The sequence below is a fragment of the Cavia porcellus genome, unplaced genomic scaffold (assembly GCF_034190915.1).
Source record: "Cavia porcellus strain 051 isolate PalLab524CR breed Dunkin Hartley unplaced genomic scaffold, mCavPor4.1 scaffold_4, whole genome shotgun sequence".
NCBI lineage: Eukaryota > Metazoa > Chordata > Mammalia > Rodentia > Caviidae > Cavia > Cavia porcellus.
The window spans coordinates 9,338,953-9,363,076 of record NW_026947487.1 but is presented as its reverse complement, the minus strand read 5'-3'; the positions used below and the strand labels follow the sequence as shown (position 1 = coordinate 9,363,076).

The window sequence follows — 24,124 nt, the reverse complement described above, 5'->3', positions numbered from 1 at the left end:
TTCCTTGTCCTTTTTCTGTCCCTTTGGGCACATATTGTGTGAGTGGCCTGCAGAGCAGTCCAGGAAACCCAGGGTCACTCCGAGGTACCATGGACACTGTGAATGACTTCTTAGGGACACTTGGTGTTTTCTCAAACAGGAGCTTAGAAAGGAAGGATCCTGATGGCAGTGTCAGCAGTGAGGGTCCAGGTCACCTCCTGGGGTCCTTGCCCAAGTTTGGAGATTGTGCCCAGTTTTATTTTGGGGAGGGGGTGGAGGTCAGGCCAACAGCCCAGATGCCTCGCCTGCTGTAGGTGGTGGCTCTGTGGCCCAGGAAGGGCTCTTCTTCACGCTTGGCTTTCTGATGCATAAAGGACCCGTTAATCTACAAGTCACTCCTGTACCAACTTCGTGTTTCCTGAGTTCGGCTTGCTAAGCTCCTGACTCCTGAAAGGACTCCAGGACTCACGTGTGATGTTTTGCTTTCTTGTTAGTGGTACAGATTCACCACATTGTCCCTATGTCTCTCCCTCCCTTCCTACCCTGCACAGGGATCTGGGATCCTTTTTAGAGCAAACCTCCCAGTGGATTCTCATGCTGGCTTCCAACCTATCCTAAGGATGGCAAACCTTTAGAGCTTTCAGTGATATAAACGGCTTGCTGTGGCATGAGTGCCACAGGTTCACTGCCCCAGGCCTGGGGACCAGAGGCAGTCGAGCAAGTCAGACCTGCAGCTAAAGTATGTGATAGTGTGTGCCACACAGTCAGGACTGGGAGTGCTTTTGTTTTTATCATCTTAGTTTTTAATTTTCTTAAGTGGTCAGGGTTTTGCTTCTTATTTGCTGTGGTCCTGGCAGGAGTTCCAGTCTTGAACTTCTGAACAGACATCTGGCCATACCCAGCACTTGCTTGCTGCTTCTTGGAGCTAACTGAGCACGTGGTACCCTTTTCTCCTCTGGCAGATGGCACTGTGGAACAGTGCATGTTTCAGGAAAAAGGGGCTTTTTGCAGTTTTAGGCTGCAAACTCCCTCCTGTCCAGTTTGTCTTAGATCTGTGGCTCTTTGGAACTCACTTCTTTTTTTTTTTTTTCCTGATCCTGGGCTGTGCCCTCTCTTCTTTGTCTTCCCTTTCATTTGGGCTCCTAGAACTCTCTAGATGGCCACTGTCTACCAGCCTAACTTTGCTATTTCCCCTTTGACTTGCTTATTGGAACTTAGAGCCCTTTTTGCTAATGAGCCTAAGATCTTTATTGCCCCATTAGCTTGCAACACTGAGCAGTTAAACTAGGTCTTTCCACCTGGGGGCCAGCTCAGGAATAAGTGTGGCCCTGGATGAGTGAGTGAGAAAGGCTGGTGAGGGAGCTGGGCCCTCGATCTAGCAGCACCACCCAGCTTCTGCATTGGTGCCTTGGCAGTGGGCATGTGGGCTGTCCATGTGGGAGGGCACTCAAGGAGCTGATGCTTATGTTGGGCCTGAAAGGCTGCACCGTGCGGAAGGAGGGAAGGTGGAATTCAGAGTGGGCTCTTGGAGCACAAGAGCCTGGGTGTTTGGGAAATAGTGTGTGATTGATGCATTGTGGCTGGAAAGATACAGGGATTGGGGTGGGGTGTGGGGGAGGGAGGTGAAGTCTGGAGTTGCTGGTGTGGAGGCAGCGGTACGTGAAAAGATATCACAGCTAACAGGCCCTACAGCTCTCCAGGTCTGAACTTTGTTTTTTTGGGCAGAATGGAGCTGGAAGGTGTTTTGAATGGAGGGTAATGATGGGCCTGGTGCAGGGAAAAGTCAAGTGTGTGAGGTTCCTAACTTGGACCTGATGGACAGGGCTGAATAAGCACAGAATGTTTGTCATCGCTGAAAATACGGGATTGGGCACCACAGACCCCTGGCCCAAGCATGTGGGGACTCCTAAGAAGCTTCCAGCTGGGCATGAGATCTAGCTGGTGCTTATGCTGATCTAGAATCTTTCTGGGAGTGTATGATTTCTTTGTTATTGACAGTGGCATTTCAGAAGGGTATTTTGACCCCTGATTCTTTCTATATCCTAAATCTTTCCAGCTTACAGCCTATGTCTGAGGCAGTGTAGTCAAACTACTGCATATGTAAGACTTGAAATCATTTCTCTGCTTTCTCCCACTGATGCATGTAACACGATGCAGCCTGGGGAGTGTCCCGCCTCAGCCCTCCGCGTCTGCTACTCAGGGTCCTCCCCACATCCTGCTGGGTATATATATATTTTTTTTCTTTTGGAACTGGAGATCGAACTCATGACCTTGGGCTTGCCTGGATGCTTTTCTTTTCAGTATCACTTTTATGTATTAAAACCTATGCAGAGGGGAAAAATAAATGAATGGCCGTACAGCAGGGTAGGAAATCACCGCTGTCTGTTTCATCTCCATCCCACTGCGTCTGATACCCAGAGAAACTAATTACCTAAGTTTCCTCTTTTGTAGTTTTTATTTTTATTAGCATATGTCTGCTGCATGGGTTAGGGTTGTATATAAAACATCTTAATTCTTTTTACATCTCCTTCCCTTCCCTTTGCTCCCCCATCCCTCCATCTCTCGGTCTCTTTCTAAGGTTCATATTTATCATTTCTCAAGTGTCTTCTGAATGCACGTACACGTACATATACGTGTTTCTCTCTCTCTCGCTCTCTCTCTCTCTCTCTCTCTCTCTCTCATAGGAGCATGGGTAATGTCTTCAGTTCAGTGTCTTCAGTAGCTGGTTCCTTTTTGCTTACCTGTCTTTTGGAGACCTTCCTGTATCATTGTATGTACAGATCTTTTAAACCATTTCATGGCACCCTAGCTCAGTGTACTGCTGTGTAATTAATAGTCCCTACTTGCTGTGTTTAAGGACATTCAGACTGTGTTTTAAGTTTATGATCTGTACTCGCCACTCAGGGTCAACAGCACGGCTGGTGCTTCTGTAGGGGCCTGGTCCACGAGCCCGAGACTGCCACCATGGGAACACGCTCCAGTCCCAATGTGTTGATGCTCCTTGCTATCCGGTTAGTTCGGGATTTACAGTGCCCCTTCCTCTCCCTCCTTCCTGGCGTTACCTGGGGCCCAGAGAGGGCTCCTCTGTAGGCCTGTTTTATTTCACTGGCCGCCTCCCACCCTTGCTGTGACTGCTACTGTCAGCTGTGGCCTCTGGTCCCTGCATGCTCTGTGTCACACTGGGACCACGAAGCCCCTCCTTCCACAGGCAGGCAGGATACAGTATTGAGTGTGAGCGTCCCACATTGTGGACAGTCCTTGTGTCTGCAGCCCCCTGCACCTCTCTGGGGTCTCCATTGCTCCCCATCGTGCACAGCAGCACCCGGGCCTGACCTCTGCTGACTCAGTCCTGCCTTGTGGGCAAACTCTTCATTTCCTTTGCCGTTGAAGGTAATTCCAAGCTTACCATGCCTTCTTCATAGCCAGTAGCAGAAGCTGTGCCCTTGACTTTGGCTCTTGACCATCAAGACCTGTAAAGGTTCTTTTTTTTTTTTTTAATTTTTATTTAAAGAAAGATTAAGCAAAATAGAAAATAGGTAGAAATAGTACATACGTTCAGAGAAAAAAACAGTAAGAAATCACTAGTTGATGTCGTTTTACAAATAATTGTTCAAGGTACAAAAATGGAACATGTAAAGTAGGAATTCAAACAGAGAGACTGTAAAAAGTTCTAGTCAACTGTCCAACACAAACTTAGTAACATGGTTGTCAATCTTATACATTTAAACATACATGCAGTTATCCATATCTTCATTTATGTTTAGATTAAACAAACTAAAGCAGGTTAAAATTATTCTGAACAAAGAATAATAGTATTGCTGGATTTCACATCATGACACTCCGTGATCAGCATTGGGTACTGTAGTGTCTTTTTAAAACTGAATTTAAAGAAAGACAAAAAAAACAGAAAATGGGTAGAAATAATACATAATTTCAAAGAAAAAATAAACGGTAAGAAATCACTAGTTGATGATTACAGATTGTCTTACAAATCGTTATTCAGGATACTAAAGTGGAGTATATAAAGTTGGGATTCAAACAGTGAGACTGCAAACAGTTCTGTTCAACTATCCAACAAAAACTTAGAAATATGGTTATCAATCCTATACACTTAAACATACATGCAGTTACCCATATCTTCAATTATGTTGACTTTGAATAATCCCAAGCAGGTTAAAATCACTCTGAATAAAGAATAACGCTATTGCTGGGTTTCACATTATGACACTCCAGGATCAGCACTGGCTATTTTAGTGTCTCCTTTTCTTCAAAGTATCTGTTCATTTCATCAGTTGTCATAAGATCAGTTCTCATAAACTGTTTATAGATTCTACACATGCATGCATCTTAACATGTATTTTTTTTTTAATTTTGAAAGTAGTAAAAATGCAACAGCACAAGACAGAACAAAGCCAATCGAGACAATGCAGTGAAATTGGTACAGGATTTCACAGTAGGATACTGGGATAGTAGTAATAAGTACTATGGTATATCTCTTTAACTTAACAATAGCTGTCCAGTCAATTACGTATTGTAAAATCAAACCAAAAATAGAACACTGTAAAACCAATTGAGAATACTGAATAGAGCAAAAGAAACATAACAAAACAGTGAAAACAACCTGTGCCCTCAAACAGAAGATAGAAGGAAATCCCCTACTATTTGCTATACTGCATATGGTCATCCTCCCAAGAGATGTTGAAACATCTATCCCCAGTAGCTAAGCGGGGAGAGGGCAGGCAGGAGAAGGGTGCTTGATTTTCAGCTCGCCTGGCAGTAGGCTCACAGGTAATGGTTCTTCTCCAGGCCCAAGCTGCAGGTGCTTACCAAGAGGGTGGGTGAATAAGCTGCCTGAGTCCCTCTATGGCCGGATCTCTGGAGCTCTGTTCTTCAAGACCTGTAAAGGTTCACATTAAAAGATGTCTTTTCTCACCCTGTGCGGATCTTTGCATTTTCCCTTCTCTGGTGCCGTCAACCTCAGAGTCAACCTCAGAACTCCACAAGCAGGAGCCAGGAGTGTGGCTTTACCGAGGCACAGTCACACTGTGCTACCAGTTGCTTAACTTCCATCCCGGTAGGGCTTATGGGAGTCCTGTAGGTCTGGAAGGCTGCAGCCAGGCTCTCTGAAGCCACGTCTATGTACACTTTTGTAGGCAGCCAGAACAACAACTGCGGAGAACTTTTAGCTCCTAGACTCCTAGTTTGGGTTTTTTGTAAAAGCTATTTTCACCTATACTAAGAGACTGTGACTCAGAGTTTCTGCAAATCACACCTCCCACCCTCTTCTCCCAGCTTAAAACCCATGTCCAGTGGAAGGAAGTGCTTTGTCTCCTCAGTGACAGGATGAAGCAGGGAGTGTGTACACACTTGGAACCTGCTGTAGAGCACCCCCCAGGTGCCACACATCGCCATTTGTCCCTGGGAGCTTGTGATACTTGACCTCCTCTTTCCTCTGGTTTGCCTTCCGTGCACCAACTGGACAGGTAAATTTCCTTCCACCCAACCCGCCTCCTTCCCAGGTCCCTGTAGGAGAATCCGACTTATTGTGGAACTCCACGCAGGTGCCCACTGCAGAGAACAGCACCTTTCTTTCTGCTGAAAAGCCGAGAACCTCCAAGGTTGAACTTTGAAGGAGGCTTCAGCACACGCCAAGCACAGGTTCCCTCCAGCTGCCTTTGCAGAGTTCCCACAGCCCTGTTCTTGGGCTCCCCTCCTGTGGCTCCCAGCAGTCTGCAAGCCCCGGGCTGCTGCTCTGTGGATGCCATGGCCTGTGTGGGGTTCATGTTAGCACAGCTGAGAGGCTTGGCTTTTCACAGAGACTTGCCTGAGCTCTGCGGGACAGCAGATTGGAAATAAACAGGAAAAGTTTAAGATACACAAACAGCCTGGCTTCTGGAGGGCAGGCTTCTCACTCTGCCAGTTCCACTCTGTCCTAGAAACACAGGCAAAGAGGCAGGAAGCCATGGTCCAGCACGAGCCGCTGACAGTTGCATGTGGGTGGCTTTCTAGCCCTGCTGGGTGTGCACCGAGCCCCCTTGACCTGTAATCCTCCGAACCTTTGGGGAATAAAGGCTGTGTCGTAGGCCCTGCTGGGTTGTCTTTCCATTCCAAAGACCTGTGTCTTCTCCAGTGTCCACCTGGCAGATGACACTTGGATTTCCACGTAGAGGGAGGTGGCCGCAATCACCTAACAGTCTTTTAATAAAACACAATACTTTATACAACAGCTATTAAACAAATGCAGCAGTGGAAAGGTGACATTTTCTACCCTTGGGTAGTAGTGGTTGAAGCTACTCATTCACATCCTATTTCAGGTTCCCAGAATGCAATTCCTGGGTGCCTGCTACGTGTAGCCCTTGCGAAGAGTTACCATGGTGTAAGTAAAGCCCAATCAATCCCTGGGAGCTATGGAAGCCTGTGGTCTGGTGCACTAGAGCAGGTTTGAAAGCCATTAAGCATGATGAAAGATGATGTGCTGTGACAATTAGGTGTCCAGTGGGAGGATAAAGGAGAAAGACACTGTTTCTGCAAAGTTAAGGGGTAGGGTGGGTTGGGACCAGGAAAACATCACAGTGAACATCATGCTTTAGCTAAGTCCTGACTGGCGGATAGGGGCTCTTTCAGGACATGGTCCTAGGGATAGTAGCTGCCAGGAGGGGCTAGCACGGACCGAAGCTGGGGACAAACTAGGAGGAGAGACTAGGGTGGTCCGTGCAGTGCTAGGGTGAACACAAGATGCAGCAGAGGCCATGGTGTGCAGAATGGCATGGGCTTTCTACACAGAGGAGGGCTGAGAGGATGAGCTAGCTACTTTCAGGGATGTGGACCTTGGGCATGAGAGAGAGAAAGAAAGGCATTTCTCACAGTGCAATATCCAATCAGCAACAGCTAGGCACATTAGAAGCATAGGGCTCCAACCCAGGCCTTTGGAGCCAGCCCCTTGGCAGGCGGGGCTTCCACGCCTGTTGTGAGGAACAAGTCTTCCAGGAGACTGATGCTCCTTGAAATGTAAGACGACTCAGATACAGAGGATATGGAACAAGGTGGGGGCTGTCACCCGGGTAGACATGAATCCTGGCTTGATTTTGTTGAGTTCGAGGTGCCTGTGGGACTGTCTGGGTGGAATGCTGCAGGCCAGGCTTGGGGCCACAGCATACCAGCCCCTGGGTGCTTCTTACTTAGCAGCCAGGCTGCCCCTGACCTGCCTTACCACAAGCTGGATTCAGATGTGGACCCCTGGTGATGGTTGTGCACAGGCTGCAGATTGAAGGTTAATATGGGGTTCATGCCCTGAAGAGGGGTCCAGGAAGGAGCTAGAGATGTGGGAAGTGTCAGTTACAAAGCACGGTTGGAGGTGACCCACTTCCAGGGAAGTACAGAGCTAGGGAGAGGGTGGCAGGACATCACAGAGCCCCTGAGGGGTAGCCAGGCTGTCAGGAGGAAAGGGCCATTTGCCACCATTTTCTCAAGAACCAGCAGCTTCCTCAGACATCCATTGGATGACCCGGGCCTGGAACTTGGCGATATCAGAACCCTTTGGATCCATTGCTGTGAGTCTGTCATGGAGCTGTACTGGGGGAGGAGCTTTGTTCACTTCTGTTACAGCTGGAAAATGGGAGAAGTAGGGGGAAAAAATCATACCTGATTCTCAGAAGTTACCCAATAAAGGCTTATAAATGTTGAAACAAATGATAGAAAATTAATGGTAAGAGCTGCTTTCAGATTGAAAAAATATATTTTCCTTCACTAACCTTGATTTCATATTTATAGCTAAGATGGGAATATTTACAGTAAGATGGGAATTACCCATGCTCTCATCTTTAAAAAGAAAACAGCTTTACTGAGCTATGATTTACACACCATAAATTTTACCATTTTAAAGTATGTATGTCAGAAGTTTATATATATTCCCAAAATTATGCCACAGTGACTGCTGTCTAATTACAGAGCATTTTCATATTACCTAAAAAGAAACCCTGTTCCTCCTAGCAATCGTTTTCTTTTCTGGTGCCCTCACCGCCCCTGGAAACCACTTTCTGTCTCTGAGTTTGGTTGTTCTAGACCAGTGGTGGTGAACCTATGGTGAACTGTTTGTGTCATTGAATGTTCTGGAAGGTTCACCATCACTGTTCTAGACATTTCATAAATAAGATCATGCAATGTCTCTGGCTTCTTTCACTTAGGGTGTTGTTGAGGTTCATCTGTGTTACAGGATATATCAGTACCCTATCCCTTTTATGACTGCCTCGTACTCCATGCTAAGGGTAGACTGTGTGTCATCTCTACATCAATTAGGTGATAGGCATTTGAGTTGTTCCCACCTTTTGACTGTTATGATTAATGCAGCTCTGGGCATTCACATATAAGTTGTGTGTAGATGGATGTTCTTCATTTCTCTTAGGTGTTAACCTAGGAGTGGAATTGCTAGGTTATAAGAGAACACAATTGAACTTTTGGAGGGGCTTCTGGAATTTTTGCAGAGTGACTACAGTTTACACTCCTACTAGGAATAGATAGGAGTTTCAGTTTATCTTCCCCAACCCTTATGATTGGCTGTCTTTTCCATCATAGCCCTCTTGCTGAGTGCAGCAAGGCCATGAGGCTCATAGGGTGCAATGGTGTAAGGTGACATCACCCTTAGATTCCAGTCAGCACCCAGAGGACCCTGAGAGCACCCCTGACATGGTAAACCCAACCAAGAGATTTCACTGCAGCAGCCTAGCTCTGGTCCTGTTAGGAGACACTGAGGGTTGCAAAGATAGAGTGCCTTACTCACAGTGTGTGACAGAACCAGGATTCAGACTCAGGAGCCCTGACTTTGAGGTCTGGGTTGTAAACCACACTGCAATCCGTTGACCTCCACCTCTCTGCTCTCTGAACCTTGCCTTTTCTGTTGCTTTCTCAAGGCCTGACTTTTAGAAATTAGCCAATATTTTGATGAGTAGGGGAGCAGAACTCCAAGGTAAAATTCCATAGCTGGGATCTGGTGGACTGAGCAGAATGAATCACCTTAACAGGCTCCTGGGCATTGACTGTATGCCCTCCTGGGAGGGTTATCTGGCCACAGGGTACCACTCAGCCACAGCTGTGCTTATTGTCACAACTTTGTATAAATCTGTCCCCTTCTATGGAGGCCCCTAGCATGACTGACTCTCTTCTGCGTGGGTAGAGGCCACTTTGAAGCACCCGGATTATTGGCTCTGACCAGTTATAGGAAAGCAAGAATTTTCCTGCCCAAATGGGGTAGAAGCTGTCACTTATCCAAGTATACTAAGTCAAAGACTTTAATCTCTCCTAATCACACCTTGTTTGACTGCTTGTTCTTTTTACTCTGTTCATCATAATTAACTGGTTGGATTTGAAGCATCATCTTTGCATTGATGTTGCTGTTTCTGTAGGTTTCCGTTGGTTCTTGGATTTAGGCAAAACATCCTATAGGGCACTGTGAATTCAAAGGTAGACATTTCTGCCTAGGCGTGAGTTGCTAGGTAACCTTGGGGAAGATGCTTACACAAGCCATGTGCCAATGCCAGATTCTTGCTTGGTTCCCCAAGAGTGAGATCAATTCTGTCTCGGTGCCCACTGCTGAGGGACAACAGAGAAGCCTGTCCCAGGCAAGCAGGTCTTTTAGATGTGTCACAGACTCAGAGTTCTGTTTTAACCTCATTGTTATTTCTCTCCACTAAAAATAATATTTGCAATGGGAATATTTGCATGGGATTTTGACGTTTTTGCATGGAATTTTAGTTCTGTGACTTTGTCCTTTAAAGCTGTAAGTCCAATGATCAGAGCACTGGCATTGTCTGGAAGCTTGTTAAAATGCAGAATCCAGGCACCACCTCGGACTTCCTCAAAGTCAGATTTACCACTGAACAAGATCCCAGGTAACTTCTGTCACATTTGAGATGCACTCTTCCAATCTCCTTTCTCTGTTATCTTCAGCTAAGGCTCCACTGAGTCCATAGCTCAAGGCTAGGTTTTTTGGTAGGTGGTCAGATCTTGAAAGCATATGCACATAGAAATTCCTTCCTTTGCCTTTACATGATGTCATTCATTTTACCTGGCCTACCACAAGAAAGAAAAAAGCAAATCACGTCCAAGTTTTTATATATATGTAAGACTAACTTCTTAATTGCATCTGTTAAAGCCTCCATCATTAACCCAGTCCTAAGTGTTGCCAAGATTAATCGAGAAATACTTACAGGCAAAATAAACACTGCAGCCAAGAGATTTAATTCACAACCATATCAGCTGAGGATGGAGGTGCAATTAGTGATAAAAATGTTAATAATTAGTCGTGGCTGTGTTACATTTTACATTCAGTGGTTACATAGAGTGAAGAAAGACTTTCCTCAGGAGGGTAGAAATCAATGTTTCACCTTGATTGCTGTTTTAATGGGCTTATTTTAATGAGGCCATCCTGTGGAAACCCTTGGGCGCATTTCCAATTTTACATAAATGCAGAATTAATTATTATGGAAGCATATAATTTTAGAGTTGGAGCAACCTTGGCGGTCATTTAATCTAGTTCCGTCATTCTGCAGATGAGTGAGTCAGATGGCTAAAATCCTTCCACAGAGCCTGGGAGGCTGAGCTTCCTGACCTTCAGACCAGAGATGGTGACACTTCTTCAGATCCCTTCGGAGGGAAGGACTTCCTCTTGCCTCAGAATTCCCAGAGCACGTGGGTGGCTTTGCCTTCACTCAAATGATGTTCTTATTGCTTTCAGTTATAAGGCTGGGGTCTTGGGACCTGTGTCTGAATCTTGGTTTTTTTTTTTTTTTTTTTTTTTTTTTTTAAACCATTCCTAGCTCTGTACTTTGCAAAGAGTAGTTGCACAATAAATTCCTGTGCAGTGCAATTCTGGGCTGCTCTTCGTCTGTCTGGTAGAGCTATTGAGCCTTCATCTTAGCTAAAAACTGGCCACAGTAGAAGTTGTTATGCTGTGGAATGAGCAAATACCTTTAACTCAGGGCTTGCCATACCCCAATAGTCTTACTTGTCAAACTTTTACCGCCACATGAGTTTACTTGGTTTTGAAAAAGATCCATGCCCGTGAGAAGATGACCATTTACCCGTTACTTAGCATGGGTTGCCCCAGTGGTGACAGAGTAGCTGTTTGCTCAAACCCCTTAGATCTTCTGAGGATTCAGGGCAGTGCACGCCACTCTTGAGGACTGCCTTAGATTTTGGCTGCTCAACTAATTTCCACTTACTTGAAAAGCTCTTTGGGCATAAATGGTAATGGAAACAGGATCTGGAATATCAGGCACAGTTGAGTGAGAAAAATATATAATATCTGAAAAAAGTGAATATGAAAGTTACAATGCCTGAAACAACAGTAGCTTTGTATTTCTCAAGAAAAAACTTTAGTAGCACCCTGTGACCCACAAAAATACCTGAACTCCCTAGCATAGGAAGCACTGCTGTCCTGACCTTGTTTCTAACCCCTTAGGTTACTCACTGCCACCCGGCGTTGGGTCTCACCAGCCTCTGTGAAGTCTCTGCTCCAGTCTCTATGGCATTAACTGCTTCTGGGACACCTTGCCTCCTCCCCAGGGCACTGCAGGTCCTCTCCCAAGTGTCTGTCCCTTCTTCATCCCCTGTAGCAGGGCCCAGAGTGTCTGAGTTAACATGAAAATTTGTATGACTTGTCATCTTCTCTCTTGCGTGTCTGTCTTCAGGAGCAGGACCCAGGGTCCCATCGGTCCCGGCAAGTATGGCTATGGCAAGGCCCCGTACATCTTACCACTGCAGTCGGACACCACACACACGCCAGAGAGACTGCGAAGACAGAGGCCTGCATCCAGGCCATCCAGGTCCCAGGGAACATCTGCTGCCAGTCATGGCTACAACATGCCAGCCCACCAGCTCCCCCACCATGGACCTCTGTACCAAAGCGAAAGTGGCCCTCATTCTGGACAACAGGCCTTGGAGGCCTCCATCTACCAGCTGCCTTTGACCCATGATCAAGGCTTCCCTGCAGCTTCAAGTCTCTTCCACAGCCCAGAAGCAAGCAGCAGCCATGACGTAGGTGCCCACAGAGGGGATCAGAGCTTCTCACAGCCACTGCGGTCTGCAGCTATCTCGTGTATCGGGGCCTATCGGCAGTACAAGCTCTGCAACACCAATGTAAGTACGTGCCAGCCCAGGCTGGGTGTGGAAACAGCTGGCCTGTTTGCTTTCTGTCTTGTTGGCCCTGAGCAGGTGGAAGACAGGGCAGGAGGACAGTGGATGGAGCCTGTCAACAGACTTCTTTATAGTGCAGTCATGCAGATCTTTAAAATCTCCTTCCATGTCTTTGCTCTCTATGCATTCTCTCCCGTATACTTTACTTTTCTGTAAGGGGATTGCATTAGTAACTTAGGTGTTGCTTATGAAATCATTTATTGATAATCACTTTATAATGATATTAGCAATTGCTGTGTCACAAATAACCCAAAATTCTCAATGATTCCATATAAATCAAAGAGATTTATTCTTTGCTCATGAGTCTGTAGGTCACATGCAGTTTGGCTGATTTAGGACAAGAGCCATGAAGCCAATGAAGTGGGATTTGGGGAGGTACCACTCAATTTGCTGGAGACTCGCCGCTGTTCCAAGCATAACTCTCCCGTGTTAGGTATTAAATCATGAAGGAGCCTGGTAAGATGTCATGAAGAATCTCCTTGTCCTTGTCTTAGGGGAAGAGCTAGAATGGCTGGGGTGATGAATGGCATGTGAACTCCTCTATGAAGCACTTACTTACTGACTGGTGTGGGAGAATTTTAGTATTTTAAGACCTTGTATAGTGACCTGGTGTATACTGGCTGAATACCTCTTTGGATGGTAGTTCAATAAATATTTATCAATTCCATCTTCATGCATTTTAATTAGATACTGTACATTTATTTAAACCTCAGGACATGCCAGGCCTTGAACTCAGCACTTTCTTTACTTGCACTGTTTAATCCTCTCCTTAACCTGTGGAGTTTTTTTTTCTTCTCTCTATTTTACATGCTCTATTTTTTTCATTAATAATTTAATCTGCCCTAATACTCTGTTACTGAGCAACAGGACAGCTGTTAAATGTTAGATTCAGTTTTCTTATTAAACATATATTTCCTGGTAGAGAGTCCATAGAAATGACTTAATTTGTGATCTTAATAATTTGTGTGAATGTCTGGATTGCTCTTTTGTCCACTGACAGACTTCAGGAATTATTGATATCTATAAAGCAGTAGTTTTTCTAAAGCCAATACTAATTGGTTAAGCAAAAGTCTTAGTTGAGAATTGTTGCTGGTCTGGTAAAATGCTGGATGCCATGGAAGGAAGAAGAGAAAAGTACATTTGTACTAGAGATCACAATGAAGTAAAGTTTAAAAAGTAAGGAATTACTTGTGTACCTGATTGGACATAGTCCTTGTTCCTGGATACCCATTTCTGTTCTGTTAAAATGAAATTGATTATAGAATATTCCCCACTGACTAATGCAACTCTTCATTGTGAAAACTAAGAATACCATAAATAGAAAGGAAAAGAGAAAACACATTTGGCCTGCATGTGCAGCTGGCATCTACTTGGCACTTCTTTCACTTAACTTGCATTTTTAAAGCATGCACTTTGTGTAGGGGGTGCGGTGCTGAGATAGGGTTGCACTGTCTCGCTCAGGCTAAGTAGCCCAAATTGGCCTTGAGCTCATAGTATCCTTCTGCCTCAGCATCCTGTATGCAGGAATTATAGGTGTGTACCAATACACCTGACTCAGCTATGCACTTTTTACTACTAGAACTATGATGCCCACCAGACAGTTCTCCCTGTGGGAAAGGGGTGGTCTTCTGGGTCTGGGGCCCAAGGTCATTGCAACATGGCGGAGACTGACTTGCAAGAAGTCTTAAGAAATACCCATGGGTCCACAATGTCCTCTGGCATTTTGAAAGTATATACAGTAAGTTCTCCAACCCATGGCCAAGAAGTAAATGTTGACGTAAGACAACCCAAGTTTAGTCCCCTTCTTCTCACTGTGGCATTGTGGACAGTGTCCTTCCAGGTGCACCCACTGCCCTGAGTCCACATCCTTATTGCCTTTACCCAGAGGTGGTATTCCTTAGGGCAAGAGTTCCATGGTTGGGCATAATTCTTTTAATAATCTCATAGCTTCTTGTGACTTGGGCCACATCTCATAAATACTGTAATATTCTTCCTGTCATAGGTCACTGTAACCACTCCTGGGTGTGATCATTCTGTAAAAGACTTGGCATCATCATCACACTGGTGGCTATGAGTTATTACAGTGGAAACACACATAGCAGAATTAGCCATGAGAAAGACCAAGTCCAGAGGAAACAGATTCCCGAGAGTTCTCTGCCCATGAGGTCACCCAGGACAAAGCATCATTCCTGCAGCAGTGAATTGTTACAATATGTGTGAAACACGAGTTCCTTTTGTTCCTCTGTGTTAACTGTCCTTGAACTTACAGTCTTCCTGCCTGCGCCTCCTGAGTGCTGGGATGACAGGCACATGCCACCAGTCCTCTGTCCAGTGATGGAAGTGGATGGCTGGGCGACCCGACATTTCATCTGTGTATAGCTTCAAGGCAGTCACCTTAGGACCAAAGTATTAAAATGCTGAAAGTGACATTATAGAGAACTAACCAGCTGCCAGCGAATTCTTCACCACCTCCATCTTGCGTGTGAAGATTCAGCCCTGTTTGGCTCCTGTATGATTTCCTGTCTGCAGCACTAGCGTGACTGCCTTGAAGCTACACACAACTGAAGTGTTGGGTCACCTGGCCATCCACTTCCATCACTGGACAGAGGACTGGTGGCAGCACTAGAATCAGTAAAGGCTCAGTGCTAGTGACTTCTGGATGTAAACTTCAGAGATGAGGAGAGCCTTTTATTTATTTGTTTGTTTGTTTATTTAGTTATTTAACTTACAGTGTGGTAGAGGCAGCTGAGGTGAGGGCCCTGATAGGAACTCTGGTCTTTTTGAATCAGTCTCAATCTTAGCCATCTTTTCTTATGACTCTGTCTCTCAGCCTTTCTTCAGTGCAGGCCAGGTTACCCAGTCCTGACTCTATAGGAGTCACTACTGCAGGATCACAGCGTGACACTGATTTAGAGGGGTCAGGTATCGGGGTCTGGGTCAGGGATGCTGAGGTTCGCAGAAATGGACCCTGACAGAGGTGATGATAGCGTGGATGACACTTGTTATGTTGGCACTGTTGTTTGTTGTTTTATTTCTTTGTGCTGGGCAAGTGACCCAGGGCCTTTGGCATGCCAAGCAGGTACTCTACTACTGAGCCCCTCTTTGGCTTTTTGAAATTCCCGGGTGGTGAGTTGGCCTCAGTTGAGTGGATTTACTAAAGGAATCATGGAGAAATGCAGATTACCCAGGCAAGGGGAAGATTCTAGGAAGAGGAAATGAGTGCCTGGTGCTCAGACACCTCACTGTGAGATCTGGTTGGTGTCTTTCCAAGGAGTGAAGTCTTCCCCTGAGTCTGTGCTCAGCAGTGAAAGGCCAAGATGAAGAGTCAGTGTGATTTGTCTGCAGTCCTGTACTCCCCAGTAGTGCTGAGCTAATGGCTCGAGGAGCCAAGTCAATAGTTTTGTTTTTATGGAAACTCACTTAAGCTCAGGCTAGGGGAAAGAGAGGCTAGGCTTCAGTCTTTCTAGTGCCTGATGGGTTGTACTTTAAAAAACCTTTTCTATTAGCTGTTTCTGGGGTTTACAGTGGTATTTGCTAAATGCATCAACTCACCAAGGCACCTTATGCTCTTTGTCCCAGGGCCTAGGTATCTCTCATTGTTGCCTTCTCCATAATGCTCTGAATTCTGCTCTTTTTCCCTAGAAAGGAGGCCCATACTTTGGCCCCTCTGGATGGGTGGGCTGGAGCTCATCACCTGTGCAAGGCAGACATGGGGTTTTGCGTTTTCAGAGGCTCTGCTGCCTAGGGAAGCCTGATCCTGGCTTTAGACAGAGTGCACTTAACATGTTGAGGGGAAGGACCCCTGGGGCTGAAAGAAGCTTTTAGCGAACATAGATGTGAGATCCCTGATTCCCTGGCACTTTTCCTGAGGTGGGGCCCGCTCCGGAGGATGGATTTATCCATGTGGAATTGTTTTTGCCTCAGAGTAAGTGACAGTGACGGGAAGATGTTGGCCAAGTCTCAAATGTAGCTGAGGGTGCTGCTGTCTGCACGCAGATTCTTAATTCCACCCCGTCTGGTCTGATATTGAATGGAAGAGGTACTGACAAACAACTTCCTGGCACTGATTCAAAACCTTTACTTCTCGTGATCATTTTGACTTTGGGAAAAGAGCCAGAAGTCACCAGGCTCCAGATTGAGTGAATGAGGAGGATGAGGGAACACTTTATGTTTTTAAAAGCCTGCCTTTCCATTGGATGGCACTCACATGGTTTTTTTTTTTGTTGTTGTTGTTGTTATACCTTATGAAGACACTCATAAAAGAGGCTTGTAGAACTGCTGCAGAAAGTGGCAGGAATGATGGGATGTGTGCCTTTGTGTGGTGTTTCAGACTCTGCCCCGACATGCAGTAGAGGGGATGGAAGTCAGCCTCATTAATGGTATACCTGTCGTGGTCACAAGGAACTTTATGTTCCTTAGGACAGTAAGAGTTTTGGATACTTTAGTTTTGTGATATATGTTCTAGTTATTTAGGAAAATAAGGCATTCTTTCTCAAACATAGAGCTCTGAAAAAGGCAGAAATAAAAGAGCATCCTGGAATAGGCAGAGATTCATATAGATGTTTGTCAGGAGTATTTAAATATGTAGCACTTTCCTGGGTGAATGGGTATAGTCATAATAACATCCTTTGGGATCTTAGTGTATGTAATGAATGAGAGGAAAACACCTTTCTCTAGGAGAACAATATGAACTTCTTCTGGGTGGAAAAAAAGCGTATTTGAGAACTAAGAAAAATTCATATTTAAAAAAAAAAAATCAAAGCCTGGACCCAACTCAGAACAAATCAGTGTAGGATAGTGGGAGGTAGCAAAAGACATCCAAGGTTGAGTTTGTCCTGTGCAACTTGAGAAAGAAGATACTAAACATATTTGAGAAATATGCTGCGTTCTTTGATTTAAAGCATAACAAATGTTAGCTGATCTGGAACTTGGAAGCTTTAACTTGAGGAGTGTGTGTGCAGTAGGACAGGTATGTAGGGACAGGGTTCCTGTAGCTAGGGAAACTTGGGCACGTGGTTCTATTGCTGTACAGTTGGAAGCCTGTTTTCCAGCTGTAGAAGAGAGGGACTGTTTGCTCAGAACACAGGCTTTTCAGGCGCTCATGGTTTCTACAACTGTTGGATCCATCTTTGGTGCCTTAATTCAGCTAACATTTACTGAGTTGTGATCTGGTAACTTTGGTGTATGTTAATTTCTTTCTCACAAAAATCCTGGAGACTGGGGACTTTGACAGAGGATGGGTCCAAGACTTGTCATTTAGATGTGATAATTTAAGTTTTGAGTAGCTAAGCAAGTGTATTATCCAAGATCATTCACCCACTTTCTCATGGCAACTCAGGATTCTAGATTCTCTTTATTAGATGTCTTCACTGGTAACGTTAAATACATCATCTGTTGCTATGATAGGTGATCGTCTGATTGAATCCAGAGCAAAGTCAAGGGTGAAAAAAAATGCATGTCTGACCCAGGTAGGCTGTTAAGTCCTATTCCTGGGCTGCACCTTCTGTGGGCTCTTTACTCTTCACCTCCTGGGGGAGGGAAGTGATTAGTTACAAAATTGAGTGTTTGATCCCCTCGGCAGCCTCCTGAACAATGGTCATGGTATGCAGGGTTGTCATCTCAGCTTACTCAGGGTCACCAGAAAGGCAGCTGAAGTTTCTGAAATACTCTTAGTGAGTCATTGCAGCCCCAGGCAGTTGTCTTGATGGTCCACTGGAGAGGGTCTGTGTTATTTATAAGGATTGACCCATCTTGTTGAAGTACATCTTTATTTTGTCCCTTTGAGAGTTTGGTGGGAACACCTTACCTACCCTCTTTGGGGCAGAAGGGAGTCATCTGGAGGAAGATTCTCTCCTGAGTGTTATTTGGCTGTAAAGCTCAGGTCCTAAAGGAACCTGTTGTCTATCTACCAGGCTCCCTCGATGTCCTTCTCAGCTTTCTGGCCTGAAGCTCTCAAGAATTCATGCCTGTGTAAAGGACCTGCTCTTTCAGGAAACCTCCCCAGGCCAACTTGTAGTGCAACATAAGAGATGATTGCTGACACAGTGAAGGTCACTCGGAAAGACGCAACTGATCTAAAGTGTAACAAATGTAAGATGATCTGTAACCTGGAAGCTTTACCTTGAGAGAATGTGAAAATGAGAGGAGATTGTGTGCAGATAAAAATAGGACAGCTATGCAGGGATAGGAGTCCCCATGGGTAGGGAAAAGATGGGATGAATGCCTCACTGAGCTTGATTAAAAATTAATAAGACAGGGCTGGGGATTTAGCTCAGCGGTGTAAGCACCTGCCTGGCAAGCTTGAGGTCGTGAGTTCAATCCCCAGTACCAAAATAAATAAATAAAATACAAATTAAAAAAAATGAAAAATTAATTAGTTTGACCTTTGCAGCCAGACTCTAGTAGTTAGAAGACAAAACAGCTAGACCCTGAGGAATTAGACAAAGACAGCTAAAGACAAGCAATTAGGAAGAAAAAAGCAAAGAACTCAGGACCTAGAAATTCCCAGATAGTGGTATAAATATAAGAATCACAAATTTCCCCTTTGCTTAACTCATAAATCCAAATAATCTGCCTTTAAGGCCCTCACTCCTAATTTCATTCTCCATCAAAGAACAGAGAAAGGTTGGATGGCCAGAAGAAATCCAAGGTTAAAATGAAAGGGGCAATGCCTGTCATTATAGTGCTGCAGAGGCTGAGGCAGAAGGATCGCCATGAATTGGAGGTCAGCCTGGGCTATATAGTGAGTTTAAGGCCAGCCTGTCTCAGAAGAAAGAAAGACCAGCCAGGAAGCCAATCAGATTCCAGGAGACTACATAGAAAGTAGGAACCTTATAAATAAAGAGCTGGGGGCTCCAGCCCACGAGCAGTTCACTTTCAAATTCTCCCTACTTGTTCTGAGTAGACGTCTGTCATTTCTCTTTTTCTCATTTCCCATCTTTAAATAAATTGTCTTATTTTATGTTAAACACAGCCTCTTTACTTCTTTACTGACACTGAGTTTAGGATCTCTGGGACCTGCTTTTTCCAGAAAAGCATTGGTTTGCAACCCACACCTGGACATTGCAAGTACAAACAGATGTGATCTACAAAAGAGACGTGAAACCTGTTTTCTCTGGCTTTGCATGGTTTTAATCCTCACCGAATAGCTCTGCTCCATTTATTTATTTAGCTTTTGAGATATGTTTTCAGGCTGACTTTGAACTATGTAGCCCGTGATAGCCTCAAACTCACAGCAACATTCCTGCCGCAGCCTCCTTAGCTGTGTTGACAGGAACAGAGGCTTGGCTCTCTTGTCCTTAAAGGTGGAGCCATTGCTTCACCAAACCTTCGAGGCTGAATGAATCAACTGGACCTTGGCCTACTAACATGAGTGTCAGACCCAAAATGTCTGGGTTCAGATCCTGACTTGAGGATCACTGGCCCTGTGAACTGGGGCACATTATTGAACTCTTCATTGTTTTGGTTTCCTCATGTATAGGTTGTTGTTAGGTGTAAATGAGTGAACCTGTACACCTCTCCCAGCAGAGTACTTGGCGTTTAGCAAGTACTGAAGAACAGGCAGCTCTCCGGATAGCTGCCCTCATTCCTCAGACTCTGCCTTCTCCCCTGCACACAGTTCTGTCTCAGTAACCTGCTTGCACGCCTGGGCTCCACTAGCTCTGCATCTCTTCAGCCAGGTTCCTCTCCTCCCCAGAAAGTTGTCCCCAGCTCCAAGTGATGGTTCACTTGGCACCACATGAGTCACTGCTCGGGGTCACAGTGGAGTCAGGGCCATCTGCCAGGGCACCTCTTACCTCCTGTCGCACCCTCCTCTGTCACCTGATTGCTGGATCCTGCAGTTACCCTGCAGGCTCTGCTGATTCCAGATTCCTATGGTGCTTTGCTGCCCCAGCACCTGATCTTCTTCTGTGGGGTCTAGGCTGCCTTGAGCCTCCATCAGGAGGGCTCTGGGCTAGGTTCAGACACAGAGAACTTGCTGGTGGCCCATGGACTTGGTATACTGTCTGACTGATTGGCTTCATGTGTGTTCTGTGGACATTACAGATGTCTGTATGAGCACTGGGCAGTAGTGGAATATTACAATGTACCATGAGATGGAAATTTTGCATGTGTAAAAAACTGGCTCAGGGCCACTATGTTTGGAAGATCTCAATACTGATTAATTCTTTTTATTGCATATGTATATATAGCAGGAAAATTGGGCAGTAGAAATAAACTGAAACTTAATTGTGAAGCAAAACCATCTATAATCCTACCTTCATTACAAAGAAGCATCTTAACCAGAACCTCTTCCCAGGGACAGCTGGTGTCATCGGAAGCCTGGCTGGGTCCAGAGTCAGGCAGCCAGCAAGTCGTCTTCTGGAACCCCTGCCTGGCAGTTTCTCAGGGATGTCAGCGCTCAGCCCACCCTGCCTGTCCTCCCACCCTTTTTTCCCCTATGGATCCCATCACAGCCTGCTTCTTACAGTATCTTGCTCCATATGGCTTGGCTGTGGCCACAGCCGGGTTTTGAACACCCTGGGGTTAGTGCCAGCAGCCTCCCTGCCCTGTTTGCCCTTTGCCAGGCCTCATTCCTCACTATGACCCTTCATTTTCTGGGAGACTGGTGTCTAAAGCATTCAGGAGATTTCTTTATGAATCCTGAGAACTTTAAATGTACCAGGAATTGAACTCATGACCTTGCGCTCGCCAGACAGATGCTTATGCCTCTAAGCTAAATCCCCAGCCCCTTTCCAAAGACTTTCTACACATAGTTGTATTTTTTATTTTTATTTTTGTTTGTTTGTTTTTGTTTTTTTAAATATTTAAGGACCCGGGATTGCTTCTCTTCCCTTCTAATAATACATACACATGCGCGCGCGTGCGTGTGCACACGCACACACACACACACAACACTTTGAAATGCACACCCACATCATTTCATTTTTAAAAAGCACACAGAAAGTTAGATCCTGCTTTATCTACAATATGAATTAGAGATTCTGATTTTGCTTTTATTTTTCATACTCCTTTCATGTCGTGCTCTGCTCTATTTAAGATTTCTAAATGAAAGAAATCAACCAGAAAGAGCTGCATATTTTCTTTCTAGTCTAGGGTGTCAGAGTCACCTGGATACAGCTGATAACATATGGACTCCTGGACTTCATCCGGGACTTACTGAATAGTGATCTCTGGGGGAGGGCCAGGAGTTTGGGTTTCCAGCAGGATCTCTGGGTGATTCTTTTTTCACGCTAAAGTGGGAGCACCAGCTTGAGAGTGTGGACTGAATTTAGAAGAGATGAGGAGGGTAGTGAGAGAGCCTGGTGGCCTCCTGACTTCTTAAATGTGAATCTAGGCTCTGCCCTTCCCAGCTGTGCACTCCTCCGTGCCTTCATTTGCCCCTCTGTGGGTAAACTGTGAAGCTGTAATATTCACCTCCTTAGTATTATGAGGACTAACTGAGTTAATACTTGTAATCACTGACAGTGATGGCTAGCTCAGGGTGATGGCCTGGGATGTGCTTGCTGTGGATGTTACTCTGCAAGAGGAAGGGATGCACAATGTCAAACTCAGGTGGAACTGGGTGTCCCCAGTGAGGGAGGTGAGTGGATCCATCTGTCAGGATCAGAAGGTTCGTCTCAGTGGCTTTCAAATTACAATGCACAGACAATTAACCTGGGGAGCATGTTCAAAATGTAGTATCTCTAGGAGATTCTGAGTCAGAAGACTTGGACCAAAGCTGGGGATCTGCACTTAACAATTTATGATGCAAGAATTCAGCACATTTTGAGAAACCCTGGCTTAGAATAGGAGGACTGGTATTCAGAGTCAAAAGGTGACCTCAGATTTTCCGGGAGTATGTGAGGATGGTCGCTAACACCTTCTCTCCTGTCGCTTTGTTAGGCCTGTCCAGAAAGCAGCAGAAGCATTCGTGAGGTTCAGTGTGCCTCCTACAACAACAAGCCATTCATGGGCCGCTTTTATGAATGGGAACCATTTGCAGAAGGTAAGAGCGCACCAGCCTTATCTGTGGGAATTGTTTTTGTCTGTTCTCTGATGTTGTTGCTTTCTGGGGCATTGGGGTGACCCTGGATGGAGCATTGGTAGAGGAGAAAATGTTGACCCCATGGCAGAGTGAGCCACGGGGATCTTCAGCAGTGGTAGCACGGTCAGTCGCAGACTCAGCTGAGACCTGGGGCCACACCCGGCAGTGAGGGGGTTGGAACAACATTTAAGGACCTGGTTGAAACAGGAGGTTCAAACATAAAGCGTGAACACTGAGCTGGGATTGGGGGTTCTATTTCTCTTTCTTATCTGCTACAGGTAAGGAGCTGATATGGGGGTTTAAGAGCACCCACAGAGGTGCAGAATTGATAATTGCCTTCAAATACTATTTCCAAAGATAAAAGAATAGTGGGTAGGCATTGCCCAAAGTCCCTGCCATTTAAAAGTGACAAAAAATCTTGATAAAGTTGGTCCATACTCACTGGAGTCATTCTCTTTGGTGAAACTCAGGTGCTAACATGAATTTTGGACTGAGAAGTGTTAAATTCTGAGATGTTTCTGACACTCACAGAGAAAGTAAACTCTCTAGTGATATCTGGTCAAGCAGAATGGGAGCGCCCTCTGTAATGAGCAGCTGGCTGGAAGAGGAGTCCAGACTTTCAAGGGCTGGCTGAAGAGCGTCACCTGGTCGGTGTTTCTCAGCCTCAGACCTCGGCAGTGGCTGGGGCAGCTGGTGCTGGCCAAAACCCAGAGCGTGACCATGACCCCTATGTCCAGGACCCAGAGATAGTGTCTGGGGACAGGGTTTGATAGTCCCGCACAGAGTTGTGCGGATTGTGTTACAGAATCAATGCCCAGGGAGACCAAATTGTGGTGGAAGTACCTAACCTAGAAGCCCTTGGGGACAGGAAGGAGTATCTGTGTCCCACTGCTCTGAAATTGGATGCAAACTTGACACTGCCTATGCATTGTTCTCAGAGGAGAGTCTGTAGTTGCTGTTAGATTCTCAGAGTGGCCATGTGAGCTCAAAACTGCTGGGAATGAACTCAAATGAAAAATCAGGGCCATCAGATCCAAATAGGAAAGATGCACAGATGAAACCTCAAGTGGGCTGAATGTAAATATTGAAGGTATGTACAAGGTTGGACGGTCACAAGGGAAAGAAGCTGGAATGGAAATTTTAATGCTGTGGCTGGAGCTTTGTTTGGACCCTTTTTATTTTTAAAAGCAGCGTGCTAAGTTCTCAGTTGGAATCCTGTGGTCGATAAAGTGGATTGTTAGAAAGCCTGGTAAAGTGTGCATAGAGTGTGGTTTAGTTAGTACTATCATACCAGTAGTAATATCTGAAGGTTTTATATTTCCATCATGTCTTTATAGTATATAGGACCTTGCTGTACTGTTCTTGCAGCTCTTTATAATTTTGAAATGGTTTCAGAATAGATTATTGATTTATTTATTTTTGGCACTACTGGGGATTGAACCTAGGGCATTTGCACCAGTTATATCCCTGGCTCTTTTATATTTTCTTATTTTGAGACAAGGTCTGTGTAAGTCCATGCAGAGTGGGCTCGAACTTATGATCCTCCTGCCTCAGGCTCCTGAGTGCTTGTGTTACAGGCATGTGCAACCACACAGAAAGGCAGTGTGCTAGGTCTCATCTTACTCTGTAGAAGATAAAAGTCTGAGATTTAGTATGGGTGAGGCAGGGACGCTCGGTTAAATAGTGCCCTCCCCTTTCAAATTTACATCCTTCCTGAAGCCGTAGAATATGACCTTATTTGGAAATAAGGTCATTGCATAGCTATGGAGCTGGATGGACTCTTAGTATGGAATGACTGAAGTTCTTACAAGAAGAGAAAGGTCACAGTCAGATGAAGACACACCAAGTGACCATGAAGGCAGAGATTGGAGTGATGTGTGTATAAGCCAAGTAACACCAAGGATTTCCAGCAACCATCAGAAGCTAGGA

General features: G+C 45.3%; 1 protein-coding gene across 3 annotated transcripts in view; it reads left to right on the top strand.

Annotated features, from left to right (window-relative positions):
• The window catches only part of Thsd4 (thrombospondin type 1 domain containing 4), a 537,636-nt gene that overhangs the window by 100,748 nt on the left and 412,764 nt on the right, over nt 1–24,124 (top strand). For all 3 annotated transcript variants that reach the window (XM_063246801.1, XM_063246800.1, XM_063246799.1), the window contains 2 exons: nt 11,664–12,111; nt 22,054–22,156. In XM_063246801.1, coding sequence (XP_063102871.1) covers nt 11,664–12,111; nt 22,054–22,156 — 551 coding nt within the window. The remainder of the gene's footprint in view (nt 1–11,663; nt 12,112–22,053; nt 22,157–24,124) is intronic.